At 37.1% G+C, this 18,807-nt stretch overlaps 1 protein-coding gene across 3 annotated transcripts in view; it reads left to right on the top strand.

The window, feature by feature from the left end:
* The window catches only part of LOC138934856 (transcription factor hamlet), an 88,783-nt gene extending 74,555 nt beyond the window's left edge, over positions 1-14,228 (top strand). For 2 of the 3 annotated variants that reach the window (XM_070298986.1, XM_070298984.1), the window contains exons 5-8: positions 1,400-1,526; positions 8,451-8,550; positions 11,408-11,564; positions 11,644-14,228. In XM_070298986.1, the coding sequence (XP_070155087.1) occupies positions 1,400-1,526; positions 8,451-8,550; positions 11,408-11,564; positions 11,644-13,665 (2,406 nt within the window). In that variant the 3' untranslated portion in view covers positions 13,666-14,228. The remainder of the gene's footprint in view (positions 1-1,399; positions 1,527-8,450; positions 8,551-11,407; positions 11,565-11,643) is intronic. The other variant, XM_070298985.1, reaches the window with a different exon arrangement.
* Positions 14,229-18,807: the final 4,579 nt, after the last annotated feature.

Here is an 18,807-nt window from a genome sequence, read left to right as displayed (position 1 = left end):
TACAACTTCGAAACGAACAAATATTTTTGTTTGAAAAAAATTCAGGATATACTTGAAATATTATTTAAACGTGCAAAGTTTAGAATTAATAATATGTTTTATACTTGTCTTAAAAAAAAATTCGCCAAAAATCATTTTATTTTCAGAGCGTCAAACTAAGAAGATCCTTTAAGTGACTTTACATAATACATCCTCACCCGTAATATACGCGTAAGTCTTGTTGAAGCATCAAAGAGTTTCTGTAAAAAACGCGATACATTTATTGTTACGATAAAAAAAGAGATTAATTTTTTTTTATTCATTTTTTAATAAAATAGAAAACGATTTAAAAAAATACACTTTATAATATATATATATATATATGTGTATCTCAAAAGAGATATATCACGGAATCTATTTAGTCTTCGAGATTAACCTTCGGAGTTGCGTTAGTTTTAAACAGATATTTCAGTCTCTCAAGAGGCATTACAAAACAGATTTTTGGTCAAATCACCCTCGAAGGGACTATCCTCACATATGATTGGCCGTCGAATAGACGTTATAAGCGGAAACGATGGAGGTCACGGTGTCAATTTAGGGTCGAGCTCGTGCTTCTGTCCGTTCGGCTCTCTCTCTCTCTCTCTCTCTCTCTCTCTCTCTCTCTATCTTTTTCTAACCTTCCCTTGTGTGAACCGTGGCACATGGTATCCGCGATGTTGTGGGCGCGCCGTAAGCTACATGTATACAGGGTGTTTAGTTATTAAGTCACCCCACGGGGTCGTTTCACTGACTTCCTATACGCCCTCTCGCAATCGCTGTGGGAATGGGGGAGAGATGCTCTCTCTCTTTCTTTCACTCTGTCTCTCTCTCTCTCTCTCTTTCTCTCTATCAGTGCAGAATCGCAGTCGTAATGATGCTTCGGGGCCCCGTGACGATACTATAAAGATCGTTTCACGGCTTGCCGATGTTATAGCGGACCTTCATAGAATTTCATGCAGATTATACGCGTGCGAGAAGAGATATTGTTTAATAAAATCGAAATGTGTACGCGCGCAACTTTACTTGATCAATATTTTTATAGATTTTGTTGCTTGCTTTTATAATGTCTGTGTTAATTTCTTTATTTTTAACGCCGCAATAGATATCGATCTAATGACAGAAAGATTCAATGACACTGATATTTATTCGCTATTTTGCAAAAGTTATATTTAATATTAATTATATGTTGCACGCATAATTAATATATTAACGATAAAGGAATAATTTTAACACAAGTTGTAACCTTAACGAATTAATCTTCTTACGAAACGAAACGCGCTGTAAAAAGAAGAGCTTTAAAATGAACTTGGAATATATTTTCGTTGTTGTTGAAAGAGTAAAGAATTAATCATTTATTAAATATCAATTTTGATGATCATAGATGTTGTATGAAACCATTCGCGACATCGTAACGGGCGAGGAGCTTCTTTTGGGTCTTCGGGAGCCGCTTCAGCTGCAGGACATGCTGGGTGAGAATACAACCGAGGATAGAAGCGATCGAGAGACTGGTGAGTGTCCTTAGAAGAATTTGCTCGAGATAATAATACTGTTATTTTAACGAATAAGATATATATATATATAAAAGCGTTTTTATATTTATTGTCCATCTATATATTTATCTAATCGACAGTAGAAAATACTTCAAGTAGTTTCACATTATTATATCGCACGACACATACATAATCGTATTTTTTTTTTTTTTTTTTTTTTTTTACATAATACAATAAATTAAGAGTCACAATAAATCTAAAATATTTATTTTATATAAATTAATTAATTCGACATTCTTAAAAAAGATAAAAAAAAATAATTAAAAGATAAAAGAACAAACAAGATATAATATATTTATTATTCAAGAATAATGTCTGATAAAAAGAGACATAGTAAAAAAACGGGAGATAAAATAATATTTAGTTGGCCGGCAAGAGTATTATGCGATATTAGCGTTCACGATTATTTTCCGTACGACTTTATGACTTTCACGTCACCGCGATACGCATCGCACATGTTTTGGCGGCTCGTGCGCGTACGATCACGAGTATGAACGTAAATAAAGGTACACGGGTGGGGTGGGGGGGTGGAGGGGTGAGGAGGGGGGCGGGCAGGTGTTTTCCGAAACGACGAATCGGGGGCGGGCAGAGGGTAAATCGTGAATCGTTGTGTGCACGAGCTGCTCGTCATGCACCCTTGACTCCGGCGTGATTCACCTGGTCGACCGTTGCGTCGATTAACCCCCGGTCCGGTAATAAGCGCTGATTATCTGCAGATAGACGTGTCCGAGTCACATGTCGCCGTGCCCGTCCGTTCCCCGTGTCGCTTCGACTCTTGTTCGGAATCATCTCTCCTCGTTCATCGATATATAGGTACACGCGCACGTGCTGTACAATCTGGACGTAATATGTGATCACGATTTTCTTCTGTTTCTTTTTTCTTTTTTTTTTTTTTTTAATAAAAATATCGAAAGTATATATATTTATAAAGTTGCATTATATAAATGTATGTATGTGTGTATTTCGGGAAGATTGACTCTCTAAATCTGTTTTATTACTTTTTAAATCTAGTATTATTTTTTAAAGAAGATTATATATTTGTGAAATACCATATTTGAGATAATATATTTTTAAGTTTGTCATTATAAAGATGGACACTTTCCTCTCTTTGTCATAAAAAAAATTGTCAATGTTTAATTATTTAAAAAAAATATATATATATAAATTTCTCTAATTAATACGACTTAGGTAACAGATGCAATTCCTAAATTGCATCATAAGTTGTCAAAATTGCACATATATTGAGCAATGAAAATAACTTTGGTTTGCAAAATAAAACTATATTTTTTATGGGGGCTGTTATATACATAACGAACAATATAATTATTATATATAACTTTTTTCGTATCATGATAAATTTATTAATTATATTTTGTTGCTAATTGAATTATTTCCTAATATTTTATTTTTTCAATGCTAAAATCGATTCTTATCGTAGGAGAGATCCTTATTTTTTTAAATATATTGATATTATAAAGCGTATGTCGGTGGAATTTTGGAGCAATTGAAATACCCATTTTAATCTGTCCGTTTAATTTAGCCAATCGATCAATCGTTGGATTTCATTATGTGGACCATTGCGCCGTTAATATATTTCGGGGCGTTTACGAAGAAGGGTAGCGTCTACGGGCCTCGACAATTATCTAGTTGTAACTTCTGCGCGATGGTCAGAATCCGGATGACGACTTGGTAGAGCTCGGAGGGTTATGCGCGACACCCAGATGTCGCGGTAATTAAAACCGGGCTTATTGTCGAAGTTCTGCCGAGTACGCAGAGTCTACGACTAATTCGCCAACAATTTTTCGTCATAATTTCGGGACCCCCTTTAAGGTTTCCTCGCGCTTCCTGAAAGATACCAATATACTCAATATTAATTTTTTCCATTGACAATGTCAATTATTAATGAAGTCAATTATTGTACGGAGTTTATCTACGAGAGATATTCCTAACTTAGGGATTTCTAAAAATCAAAAGTTGATGTTTAATCTTCGAGAAGGCTTTTGTGATGAATAGAAATCTATAGCTTATAATCAAACGAATAAAATATATACTTGACAATAATTTTGATATATATTATTACTAAAATTATGTACATATTTTTTATATTTAACAAAATAAATTATATTTTTATTATAAAAAAATAATATGCTAAAAATGACAGCGTTTTTTCCACTATAATTTAAAATTATTTTGGAAAAAATATGCTTTTGATACATATATATATCCAGCTAGAATCATGGTTAGAAGCAGGGAGGGTACAAAAGAAGGGGAGGTACAGTTTTATGGAATGGCTTTAGCAGCGAAAAGTTACTGCGGCAATTAAGTTGAGCCTACCGATAATGTTAATTGCTCTGAATTAATTTCAAGATTAAGAATCTCATTTGCGACAATAGGGATAGATGAGGGTTATGGCGCAAAAAAAAAAAAAAAAAAATTCCCCACGCGATTCTCTGTTCTCTCTCTCTGTGTTTTATATCAATAATATATAAATCTCGTGAGGGTGTTACATTACTTTTTTACCTTACTTACTTGTTCTTATTTATTGTAATTTTTCGCAATTTTATCTTTATTTTCTTCGTTGTTTAATTAATTTCTTATATATATATATATATATATTAATACATTTTCTCTTGATTCACAGTAGACTTTTACTTTTTTACTTATTAAACTTTTACGCATTAAAAGATTTATACCCCCTGTAAACGGCATATATGGGTGGTACTGGCGTTACCGTTGATCCAGTAAAGCCATTTTTACAAGGGAATCTCCGACAAGCTGGTGCGTGCAACGGGAATAATGATGTCAAACAAACGATGTACGTTCTGTTCCAACCCTTGCGAGGGGCATCTGCGATCCCTCGGACAGATCATTTTTTCCGTGAAGAGAGAGAAAAAAAGAAAAAGAGAGGTGGAGATAGAGATATATATAATATAATTATTAAATATAATTATTGAAAATAATTATATATAAAATATGTAAATTTTTATTAATGTATCTTGGATGCATAATGTATTCGATTTATTTTCAATATCGGTTTTTTATAGATATAAATTCTTTTTCATTTGTTAAATTATTTATTCAAAAAGTTATTTTAACGATTAAATATAATTTAATAACATGGAAATATAAAATTGATTTCTACTTCTCTCTTTCTCCTTAAGTTTCTATTTCGGAAAAACCACAAAAGGAAAAATTTAACAAATAATTGTTAATAGTTGTAACGCATTGGCGAACAAATGTATACATCAAAGTTTCTCTCAGCTATAATGTTAATATTTAATTATGTAGATAACTAATTAACTCATAAAGACGTATGATCTTGTATGTACTTACATCAATTATAATATTATAATATTATGACTTTTCCCAGTTACTTTTTCGAATCTATATGAATCCAGTTGGAAAATGGCAGATGCAATTATTTGCGGGCAATTACGATGATTTATGACTGTAATTTTTTGCGGTGCTTGTTTTTTCTATCGTCATTCTTTTTTTTTTTTTTTGCATCTATACCGCATTTGGTGTGTTTTCCGATAGCTCTATTAGGGTAGCGGATAATTTATAGCTAACTATTGTCGATTAACACGCGCGTAACCTGGTCCCAGGGACGATTGAAAAAAAAAGGGCACGGGTTAGAATGAGAAAAAAAGGGGTATCCGCGTACAAAAGGGCACGCGACACTCTTTCCTGAGGGGGTGGTGAGGTAGGGAAGTGCGTGTGACATGTTACAACCCCATCTGATTCATCGGACTAACGACACGTTTATTTGACGTTTGGTTCGAAATCGCTACGGTCGCGTGCGACAAATTTTTACAGAAAGATGCTGGCAGATATCGATTTTCGGTTTATTTCATAAAAAAAAAAAAGTGCAATTTTTTTCGTAAATTAGATTATTTATCAAGCGCAAAAAGAGACATATCATAAGAGAAAAATAATTCTTATTTTACAAATAAGAAAATATTTTCCGTTGTATAAGTTTATTATATTTTCAACATTAATGTTTAAAAGATGTTTTAAACATTACGTGTATTAAACAAATGTTTAAATTATGATTTCTTAAAGACACAATTAATGTAAATTTATAAAAGGCAGATTAAGTAATCATTTTGATTTGTGTAATATAACAAAATTTGTCTCTTAAAAATATGTTATTAAAAAAAGATGGCATTAAATATATATTTATATTATTGCACATTAATTTCTTTTCATATTTATTTTTATATATAAAAATTATATATTGTGTTCACATATCTTTGTTTTAAAAATTTAATGAGACAAATTTGTGTGGATATTCTTGATATATAACATAACAACTCTTTATAACATTTAATACGATAGTTTATTGGAGGGAAAATATTCAATTTTTCTGAATTGTTGTATTAAAAAAATCGTTGCTTCTGTAATGATTTCGTGGAAACACGATTCAATTATTGTCAAACGGAAATCACATATTAGAGGTGAGGAATAATTCAGATAATCTTGATAGAAAAGCGATGAATGAACAAATAAACTTATTTCGATATAATAATCGATTTATTTTAATAATTTCGTTCTTTTGGAATCGTAAACGCATCCTTGATGCGACAAAAACATTGATTTCCGTTACTTTTTCCCATGAAACTACCAACTGACTATTCGACCGCGGGGGGTGTTGCCAGTCGATCCCACCTGTTGACTTTCCGCAACGTGTCTTTGTTCCTGCTCCTTCTACGCGAGTAGATTAACATAATGCTTTCAACCGTTTTCATTAATCATGGAGGAACGATCGCTTGAGAATATACACGGTTTATTTAATTCACAAATTATGAATTTTTTCTTGGTAAAATTATGCGAAAAATATTTATCATAAGAGAATATCAGCGCAAAGTGCTAAATGTATTATTATCATCATTTCGTATGTAACATTTGTAATCTAATTTTCTTGATTCGTAGCTAAAATTCGCTATTCAGTTATTTTATTTATGTATTATTATCTAATCCATTTTGAAAATGATGACATTAACACCGTTTGCAGAAAAAAAATTATTTTTAAGATTTCATTTTTCCATATCCACAATTTGTCTTAACATACTTGGATCGATTATTTCCTCTTTCTTTATATCTAAAGATAATTTATAATTTTTATTAGTTAATTACGCCATTATTTTATCTAAGCAAAATTTAAAAAAATTCTCATTCTTTATTGGGACTATTTTTTTTGAATACCGCATTCGAGCGAGACCGTTTCGAGGGTGAACTCGAAGTCAGCCGCATCCTTCATTGTCTAAATTCACGGCATGCCGCTACGAATTAGTCGTGGAGAGAGGAACGATTAACGTACTAAAGGCCGGGGGTGAGATGGTAGTATGGCGTTGGGCGTAGTTGGTGGTACGGGGATTGTGCCCGGTTCCCATGAAGGTCCGTTGGGGGCCATCACTCGACCATATGGTGGAAACAAGTGTAGCGGCAGATTTAAATAACCGTTGGAGGTCGGATATCGTTCAAACTCAAAATTGGATCATACTCGTGTACACTTAGACTTTCAAGAATTTATTTATAAAATAGATAAAGAATTAAAAAAAAAAAATTCTTCAACCTTTCGCTACAACTTGCTCTTTTCAATTTTTCCGCTATGTATATTGAAATGATATTTTACGAGATATTTGCATAAAAGCAGAATCAATTTTGATGAGGGAGAACTGATTGATAGACACTAGTCTGTACACGTATTAGCGATACTCTTTACGATAGCAGCGATGCCAATTGCGTGTTCAATCATTGATAACTGTACCTCGTCTCCTTCACGGATTTCTGATTTTACCAGCCGTTGCGTTCTGATATTCGGAGGTGAAACCCCGCAGAGGGGTTGTCGAGACTCACCTGCGATTGGCTGGTCCCCAACGTCGCTTGTGCCAATAGCGAGCGATCCTGAACACCCCCGCTTGCGTTTGCAATCACCGGACGATGTATCGTCAACTAACTAGAATATTATTGTGTTCATTGTCTTCGCGATCGCTTGTGTGTCGGATTCGTATTTGTTACAAGAAGGTAAATGTGACAGAGTGACAGTGGGATATAACTCGAATTGCATCATGACCACACGCATTTTGCTCACGTTTAAGCGTAAAATTTTATTACAAATGTGATAGATGAGTTCCCAATATTTGAGAGAGGGATTATTAACTAGACGATAAATATATTTTATAAAATAACGCCGCAAATAATTTTTATTAATAATAATTAATTATTTTATCACAATATTTATTAGAAATTTTTATCCCTTTTATCCCACAAATTAATTTATAATTAAGATATTATGTAATTTTAATTACCGGAGCTTCGGGATATATTATATAATTCATGTTAAAATCCTGCTTATAAATTAGTTTTGCGAATAAATAATTAATGAAAATGTCTGGTTCAACGACAGATACAAATTCGAACGCGCGAGTAATTTGACAACGCGACGAAAAGGGCGATATAATTACGCGAGTGTTGTGGTGAGATTTAAAGTCGGCGATATTTAACGCAGCACACACGAGCGTTCGTCGAAAATTATTGCCGCAGGTTCTACGAAGTTAAGTAAATCATCGTCTCGAATCCCGTAGGAACGCCGAGAGGGTTCTCCGTTTTGTAGATCAGACCGATACTGCGCCGCTTCGATTTAATAATTCAGGAACAATTCACGAGTGTGTCCACTTGTCACGCCACGCTTCTGTGGCCCTCCTCGCGCGCGATTCTCGATCTTCGCCCGCATCGCGACGGGTCACGTATCATCGTTCGCTGGGGGTTGTAATTTATAGAGCCATGACCACTCGCGTACATACATTCGCACTTACACTCGTTAATGAAGGATGAATACGCGAATATTCTTATAACCTGCGTTTCATTCGTTATTTGCAGCTTCGCAGCACAGCGGAACCGTCGACGAGGACAAGGAGGACGAGGAGGAGGGCGAGACGAGATGCACCGTCTGCGACAAACCGTTCCAAGATATTGAACTGTAAGCACTTATCGCATTTATATTCATGCGGTTTTTTTTTAACGTATCAAAAAATAAAGCGAAGAAACAATTTTATGTGCTTGCATTGCTTAACATTGAAAATTTGGCTTAAATTTAACATATATCCCAAACGATCCACACAAATTTTAATTTAACATAAAATGGTTGCAAACTTTATAGTAATTTGAAATAAATTTTGTGTAAAATTAATATATTTTTAATGATAAAATTAACTATTTTTTGGAAAAAATATTATTGACAGCCTGTAGTCACTCTTACTCCTATTATAAAATAAAATCAACTTCTTTTTTGTAAATTTAAACAGATAAATCCTGTTGATAATAAAAAAAACATATCTATTGGAAAATTAAAAGTATGTCCACATTGTATTATTTTTACATTTTTTTTCAGTTGTTTTAATTTAACATTCAATTAACATAACAGCAATATGTTAAATTAACACATAAACATATTAAATATAAAAAGGTAAATATTTAATGCAAAAATTTTAACCTGCATATTTTTTAACGAAAAAACAAATTTTTCAAAACATTGTATATTTCCGAAAAATATAATTTCGACAATTACAGAAAACGTAAGAAAAGTCCAAGCATCTTCTTTACGTCGAAAAGTTTTATATCCGATAGAAAAGAAGTTTAGTTCAAACAATAATACATATTATTATTATAATGTTCATGCTAGATCGAGGATGGAGACTTTTCATCTTTTGTAGGATCTCGTAAAAAATTTTTATTTTATTCGCGCTCGCGGAATGTCTTTGTATATTATCATCCGACGAATCGTCGTTGACACGACGATACATTGTGTCAGCTATCTCATGATGGATTCATGGAGCATCGTTATACGCTTTTGAAATCAGATGGGCGACGATTACGTGGCCGGCGACATGATCGAAATCGAGAGACAACCGCTTTCATAATCGATCGACTATGGGCTTTAAAGAGCGCTCTCGTCGCGCGTCCGTCGATTTTCTCATCGTCAATTATTAATTAATCGATGGAATCCCAGGGGGTGAGTGCCACGCGTAATCGCCTTCAAATCTCTCGGGGGTTGCGCGATACGCGCTCGCGAAAGCTCTTGTCACGCGACCGAGCGGCTTTCAAGAACCTTCTCCCTCTCTCTCTCTCTCTCTCTCTCTCTTCGATGTTCTTCTTCAAGGCTCCTTGTTCGTTGCGATTCAACAACGTGCTTACTCAGCCTTCGTTCTGTCGCCTCGCCGTGTCATTGGCTTTAATTAAGGAGTAATTAATGTAAGGTTAGACTGTAAGAATAAAAAATGACGGCAAATCAAATGCGATATTGCTCTATAAATTACTCTTAAAGAGATTTCAAATCTCTCTCGTCTCTGTCTCTCTCTCTCTCCCCCCCCTCCCCCCTCCCCTCCTTCTCTCTCTCTCTCTCTATAATTTTACGATACGATTTACTCTTAAATGTATTAAATTAAATGCAAAAATGTTCGATCAGGAATTGTGCCAATCTTTATTTCCGCAAAAGAGAAATTCGGTTTTTATTTACTAACTGCCACTCAATGCAAAGTCAAATACTGATGTATATCTAACGTATGGTCTTTACAATATTCGGAGCATAATATTGTCCAACGAGTGATATTTTAATTACTTTAATTATTATCAATCTATTTTTCTCAAGAATGTATTATATTTGAAAATCCATAATGCCCTCCTCCTCTCTTAATGAACTCGTGTTACCCTTTCGTTTAACCCTCTCTCTCTTATTAGCTTTCATCTTTTCCATCAATCATATTTGGCTTTATCCAGCGCAATAGTATAATTGTAATATAATATATTTAATATTTCTCTTTTTCTTTTTTCTTTTTTTTTAATAAAAATAATCTTATAATAATTATCAAGGATCGCTGTGGAAAAATGCAAGTTTTAGTAAATATTGACCGGCTCTCGTCGTCTACATCTCCAACATCGACGGCACAGCCGACATTAATAAACCGCTAAGATCTTCTACGTGGCAGATTCACCTGTTGTGGGGGAGGGACGGGGGAAGGGAAAGGGAGGGGCAGGGAGGAGCGTTAAACTCTACGTCGCGGGATCTCGGAAAAGCGCGCTTGGGCCATCATCCCCCTTCTGCCCCTTATACATCATCGGAGGCGTCGCGTGCCCGTAGCTCATCTGGCGCGGCACACCGTCACCCATGAAGGCACTATCTCACCGCGAATAGGTTTCACACGACGCGTGTGTCCGGGGGTGTAAAATCAATGTTGGCCGCACACCACGGCGCCGTCCCGCGCGACGATAACCCTGTGCCTACCCCGTGACAACCACTCTTTCTCCCTCCCCATCCCTTCTAACGATGGCTTTTCTTCGTGACGGCGTGTGTTCGTGCGCGACGACCGCCCTCTTCTTCAGGGGCGTGCGACCGTTATTGCACGAGAGTCCGAACCACCCGCCATTCGCCGCAGAGTCACTTAGTCATCATCTGGGACTTGCGCCCGGCGCAGTCTTTGTTGGTTACCGTTAACGCATCCCGTTTGCCCGTGTTCCCCGATTCAAGTTCTAATAGACGAAATAGACGGAGAGTAGTAATGTGTCGCAAACATATTTGCCTGCCAAAAGAGCTACCTACCACCCTATTGACCTTTCGTATGTTTATTCAAAATATTTTTAAAGAGATGAAGAATAGAGAGAGAGAAAGATGCTATGATAAATATATCTACTTTTATCATATATATTATTTATAAATATTTGTGTATTTTTATAGACATATTTGTAAATATTTATTTTAATTTTAATCTATAATTAGTGTAGAATTCATGTTATAATTTTTACGGTGTGTTTAATGAATAGTTTGAATAATTTATTTTTAGATTGGACAGCCACTTGGTGACTTGTCACAGATACCCAGCGGAGCAGCACCGTTGCGACAGCTGTCCTCGTGCTTACGCTTGGCGGCCGCTTCTGGTACGGCATCGCGCTATTGTTCACGGTGATCTGAGGAATTATCCCTGCGAGAACTGTCCGAAGGTAAGTTTCAAATTTGTTCGGCCCGCCAAAACCAGACAATCATCCCAATCTAATAGCAGCTTCAAAATATCGCTAAAAGTCGAACATCCGGCAGGTCTTCACGGACCCGTCCAATCTACAGCGCCACATCAGAACGCATCACGTGGGTGCCAGGAGCCACGCTTGCACAGAGTGCGGCAAGACCTTTGCGACCAGTTCCGGCTTGAAGCAACACACCCACATTCATAGTAGCGTAAAGCCCTTCCGGTGCGAGGTCTGTTTTAAGTCGTACACGCAGTTCTCGAATCTATGCCGGCACAAACGCATGCACGCCGACTGTCGCATGCAGATCAAATGCGTTAAATGCGGACAGTCCTTCGGTACGGTAACATCGTTATCGAAGCACAAACGATTTTGCGACTCCACGACTCCGACCGGTCCGCCTGGAGCTATGCCGCAGTTACCGACGCCAACGACGAATCCTTTCCTGGTGTATCCACGTCCTCCCGTGAGCCTGCCAGGTGGTCTGCCCTTCTATTCACCCAGTCTGATGGCTCCTTATCCGGGAATCTTTCCGAACGCTCCGAATTTCCTGAATACGCCTCTCCTCTTCCCGCCGAAGATCGAAGAAACTGAGAAAAGGAGCGAGAGCCCTTTTCCCAAGAAGGCACGATTTACTCCTCCAACGGTACTATCACAACACAATAAGATATCTCCTTCTATGGCGGAGGAGGCCACTTCTACCTTCAGGCCGTCTCCGGCTAGACCTCCGGTTCAACCGACTCCGGAGAGCGACGACGACCTGTCCAAGAGGGGAGAAGCGACCAGAAACAACGAGCGAAAAAGAAAAGCCGAAAGCGCATCGAACGTCTCGAAGGAAGAGACGACGGAACAGCCGTTGGATTTGAGGGTGCAGACCAGAAAACAGGACACGGCTTCGAGAGCTTTGAGCAGGAAGAGTTGCACACCATCACCGGCGCCGATGCCGAGGGAGGAGACACCCGTGTCACCTGATCCCCCGAAACCGGAAGAGGACACCGCTGCTCCGACACTCATGGAAATCGAGTCCAACGAAGTCCCCAAAAGTCCCCAGCAACTGAGGACTAGCTTGCCGACCGAACAACCGCCGACCAATACGCCGCCGCATATGGCTTATCCCAGACCGATACATCCGATGTTCCTCGAGACGATGTATCGCGGCCCGACGGGGACTTTTCCGGGGTTTCCCGGCGCGCCTCCGCCCCCCGGCGCGGCCGCCCAAGAATCCAGACTGATACCTCCGCTCCCGCCTTTCGGTCCACCGCGCGGGCTTCCTTTTTTAGGCTCGCTTATGAACGGGCTCAGCGGCGCTAGGCCAGGAAGTGGCTTTGATTTGCTCGCCCGGCCGCCGCTGAGCGCGTTCCCTGGAGTAAAACCGTTTCAGGAAGCCGTGATTGCGCCCCATCACCACCATCATCATCACCATCATCACCACGTCCACGGCAAAATGAAGGATCGTTACTCCTGTAAGTTTTGCGGCAAGGTGTTTCCTCGCTCGGCCAATCTCACGAGGCATCTGAGGACGCACACTGGCGAGCAGCCGTACAAGTGCAAGTATTGCGAGCGATCCTTCAGCATCTCGAGCAATCTGCAGCGGCACGTGCGAAACATCCACGACAAGCAACGGCCGTTCAAGTGTCCGCTCTGCGAGAGATGCTTCGGCCAGCAGACCAATCTGGACCGGCATCTTAAGAAGCACGAGGCCGACGATGGCAGCGGCGTGGTCTCGGTCGCCGACTCGCCCGGCAGCAGCAACGAGAACGAACGGGAGGACACGTACTTCGACGAGATTAGATCCTTCATGGGCAAAGTCACCTACGGCGGCGAGGGTGGCTACGGGTTGCCCCATCACCCGGCCTATATTCCCAGTCGGCTACGAGAGATGAACGAGAGTAAGATGGTCGAGTACGACGAGGACGAGGATAGCGAGGAGGGTGCGTCTCCATTAGAGGAGACGGACGGAATGTCGCCGATCGAGGCCAAGGAGTCGCCGTCGCCCTCGCAGTACGACCTCAAGCTTAGGGAGAAGCAGGAACTGCTCAATAACAACACTGCGGAGCCGGTGATCGAGATCTCGACATAGCCCAGAAGTCGAACCGAGTGATTTGCGCCTCGAGGAACGGAGGGAGCTCGTTTTCCCTTAATGTACAGAACCGTTTGCGAGTAACCGTTCGGTCCCAGGACTCCCAATCTTGACGGCGTTATTTCGAGAGATAACGCCCCAATATAGCGCGCAGGATTATCCTACTTTAGAACGGTCCGCCGTACTTTTGACCTTGCACTTTCACGAGACAAACATATTTTCAAGTTACATAAAGGCGTTATTCTCCACGATGATACTGTAAATCTCCATGAAAGACAGCCGACAGTGATAATTATAATTACGCGTCAGTATACTCATTCCGGAGAAGTTTCCAAAGAATATAATCTCGAAGAATTAAAATTTCTTCCACCCCAATTATACTTATAAAACATGCTTTATTGCAACGTGCTTAAAAAAAAAAGAAATGCAAAAAACTCGACGAACAAAATCCCTGAAGATCTTATTACTAGTTCTTTTTTACGCTCCACATTTGTTTGCATTAGGCATCGTAAAGAACAACAAATGGACCACTTAATTCCCTTCCTCTCTCTCTCTCTCTCTCTCTCTCTCTCTCTCTCTCTTACACACACACACACATACACGCATATCAGAAACTTTTCTATCACCTAGTTCTATAGTTTCTATAGATTCGTTATATGAATGTAATACGCGCACGTAATTTAATATTACTTCCCTCTCCTTCCCCATCTCTTTTCGTCATTGAAGTCCTTTATCGATTGGAGGAAACGCGCGGTATAACACATTATTTATTTCTATTATTAACAAAATTAATTTATCGTCATTATAACATATTATCGTCGCTCGGCAAAGGGAATCATACGTCACAAGCATCAAACGATTGAAAAGCGTCCCTGCAAAAGTCTCGCAGATTGTTAAACTCGCTTGCGATGTATCCACCATGGATCGATAATCAAATCACTGACGTTTGTAGATTCTAGATATATCTACGTGTGCGCTATTATCAATTGATTTGCTTTTAACAGTGTATCATAATCGTGTCACGTTCGGGACGCGCGGGTCTTCTCGAGAGCGAGAAAGTTAGATTGTTGTAAAGACTCTATCCTAAGATTCTATCGCGCTTGTAATCGCTTCGATCGGTTCGAATCTCGAGGATTTTCCGAGAAAAGAACGAGTAACGAGGAAGAGTTCCATTTTGACGCAAGATACGTCAGATGAGGAAGATCTAGGACCTGCGAAATGAGAGAAAAGTTTAATACTTTCGCATCGTGTATTGAAATTGATGTACGTTAGTTCGCGAAGTCACAAAGCGACGAGAGGAAAGGAAAAAAAAAAAAAAAAAAATTGATGCGAAGAGTAATGCGTGTGTATAATTAAATAATTAGAAGGCAACAAAAAAGAGTCTCTCATCGCGAAAAAAAAAAAACTGTACAAATTTCTATTAGGTGATATATAACATTTGTAAAGAGACGAAAGATTCTTCTGCGATTTTTATTAATATATATAAATACGATTACCTAGAAAGGTTTCTTTTACAAGTTAGAGCGAATCATATCGTTTCTCGCGTTTCACTCATTCCTAGTAGGAATATATTTAAGGAACGCGTCGATTAATTATGATTAACGCGTGTCACCCGATCACGCAAGAAAGTCGATAACGTCGAGAGATTAAGCACACAGCGTATTACACATGTACCAAGTGTACGCTCGCGGTTAATAAAAAAAAAAAAAAAATAAATAAATAATGATGCAAAGAATATATCGTTCGTTTGTAATCACCGAGTTGGGGCTTCACTTGTTTTTTTCACGTAAAGATTTTACGAATACACATTCTACATATCTCTGTCTGTCTCTCTTTCTCTCTTTTTTCCTCTCTATTTCTATCTCTCTTTCATTATAGATAATAATAAACTTATAAAGCGATTAGAGCATAAATATATTGAAACGAATTACTTAAGAAAAAATATATTATACGACGCTGTCTATCTATACATACTGTATAAAAAAGCATCCTGTAACTCTTCATTATGATTATTATTAAAAATATTACACTTCAAGTTGTGAATTATCCAAGCGATAATTTCACCTGTGTCGATTCTCTCCTTTATCTTATATTCCTATGTCCAATAAAATTTGATAAACTATTACAATTTTGATATCTTGTATGTCTAGATTTAATAGAGATGAAGATAATACAAATAAGTAAGATAACGAGATATTATTATTTTTCTAACAATTAAGAGAATTAAATTTTTAGTGAAGAGTTAATTTTAAGTAATTAGGAATTAATAATAAAGTCGAAGAGTGAACTAAATTAAATTGAAAACTGTATTCTGTAGAAAAAATATACTGCTTCTGCGCATAAAAATCAAGCTTGTCTTCAACAATTAAAAAAGATATTAAATAATAAATAATATATTTTTATACATTTTTTAAATTTTATTTATCAACAAATACGATAAATTACTTCTTCGATACTCGTTCTACTGGCTTGTGCTGCGCTCTGGTGTTGCTTATATTTGAGATATATAAATAATTTTGTATTAAATAAATTATAAAACTTATCCAAAAATTATAAAAAAGAAATTAACTTAACAATGCAATTTATTAGGTAATTTTTATTTAAACAATTTGAATATTGTAAGGTGCAGACACTTCCTTTATCGACGATAAATATTATACGAGTAATCCTGCTCTAAAGGCAAGATGTTTTCCAACATTTGATTCATCCTCAAGACACTAGATAACGCTTTGTTCTACAATTTGCGCATCACGATCAATAACAATTTATTTATAATAAAAAAATATAACTTTTGACATTAAAAAAAGGTAATAAAAATATAAATGATTATATAAATGACTCTTCTCTTACAGTCATACGTAATAATGGAAAACTTCTATTTTAATACAATAATTACTATTATAAATCTTTATTATTAATTTTATATCATTAATTTATTCTTATTACTAATTTAATATCATTAATTTAATTTGACATTATCAACAATCAACTTGGCAGTATGCAAACAAAAATGTTGCTATAAAGTAGATGAAATCTCTAGGAAGGAAGTGACTAGACGAGTTAATTGATAGACGATCTGTCGTTGATTTAACGAAGGTTGAACTTTGCCTGTATATATTATATATACATACGATACACACGTTTGCTTGAATCGATCCTCGACGCCCACTCGATCCCGATGTATTGTATTATTATCGTACTCCGTTCGATCCCATTCAAGCCTATCTGACTGAACAACAATTTATACGTGCGCCACTTATACTCTTATCTAATCGCCAAAGGTAACTAGTAAATACGCCGATTAATTTGACGCTAGTTATTATTTTAATACCCTCAATAATTATCACTTTAATAACATCGTTTTGCACTCGTCGAGTTGCTTTATAAACAAAATACACAAATTATCTGGATCATAAGACGCGATAAATTAACAGTAGTTACTTGTTTATCGTCAATATGTATCGTATCATCCATATTTAGTACCATTTTTTTCGCATTTTTTTTTGTGCCATATTTACAGACGTCTGTTGAACAGAAGCGCGTAAGGTGATAATAATTGTTGCGTAAAATGATATCGCGGAAGAAACTCGAATAACACACTGATTCACACTTCATAAAACAAAAACAAAAACAAATTAAATTACATATTATTTAAATTACGAATATATTGTATTTGAATTCTTCAAATATTAATTAGCTGAATTTAAATTAAAATGTTATTAAATATAATATATGTATCTCGGTATGTATTTTTAGATAAGTATAACGTCATGATGCGCGTAAACAATCTTCTGCTTGCAAAGGAAAAGTGAATGCAGTTGCACAGAAAATAAATCGACAATCTTAATCGAATAATTTAACGAAATTCCATCGTGATTCGTTACGAACACCTCTTAGGTTTTGCGCCCGTTAATTTACGTCGATGGGCAAGAAATGCATTGCTCCTCACGTCGATCGAGCTTGCAGCCTGATTAGATCGTAAGAAGAGTGTGTCTTAATCAACGGAATTGCAAAAAGCTGAAGTTTGCGTCATATAATCCAAAACCGAGACTTCTTCGTCGCGTTAATAAAGGATATGCGAATGGGCTAATCAAAAGAGAGACGTAGATAGAGAGAAGAGAAAGTAGAGATCGGATTTTATCAGCGCATAAAAAAAAATATATATATATATATAATTTGTTCATACAATTTATGTTTATATCAGTGCACAAAAAATATAAGTTAATGGATAGGAAATATCACGGATCCACCATGTTCTTTTCTCCGTTATAAGACGAAAGGATGGATGTTTGGCAATCAGGGCGCTAGATTTCTAAGGAAAAAACTTACTGATAATATACTCGAAAGTATTGGCGGCGACTTCCGGAAGCCTGATAGCTCTGGACGACGATTGCGTTAAATTAAAATGCGAATAAAAAATGAAACATGACTAGAAGCGAGAGAGGAATTTTTTTGCTGCGGACGGCTCTCGTAGGCAGAAATATTGACGATCGCTTCAAGTATCGCGAAAGAGCGATCCGAGACAAGCAAGAGGCAACCTACGAACGGCACCGATGAGGCAATAATTGTACGCGCCAACGAACATTATTGCCAGCGTGACGTTGACAAAAACGACCGAGCTAATCACGAAATTCCGCGCGCTCTCGTAGCACGTTTAGAAAGTGGAAAAAAAATCGTGCCGGCCGATCGATCGATCTAGCGATTAGCGGTACAAATCGACAGTACGCCCGCGAATCGCTAATGGCGTGTGCACCGCTATCTATTATCTATCATCGCATCTTGACGAGGATTTTAATTAACCACGTGGCATTTCTTACCGCGACATTTTTCGATTCGTAAAAAAGATTCATAAAGACACAAAGGAGAAAATCGCGGTGAAATTTCGCGCCATTCGCGTATAACGGAGCGTTGACTTTATCCGAAATATATTATATATTTCCGAAACCGTAAATCGGTCGAATAGCATTTAAAGAGTTTCGATAAAGCAGAGATAAAAAGAGAAAGACAAGGCAAATCGCGATCGGACTGAAAAAAAGAATGTATTCAAAAATCCAAACATTCTTTTTTATTTAAAAAAATTTTTTATTTTGATTTTTGCAAAGAAATTAGTTATTTCAATCAAGCAGTAAATATACTTGAATT

This window comes from Polyergus mexicanus, unplaced genomic scaffold (genome assembly GCF_030449975.1).
Source record: "Polyergus mexicanus isolate NDT 795.1 unplaced genomic scaffold, iyPolMexi1.0 SCAF_7, whole genome shotgun sequence".
In the NCBI taxonomy this organism is placed as follows: Eukaryota; Metazoa; Arthropoda; class Insecta; order Hymenoptera; family Formicidae; genus Polyergus; species Polyergus mexicanus.
This window is presented reverse-complemented; position numbering and strand designations above follow the sequence as displayed.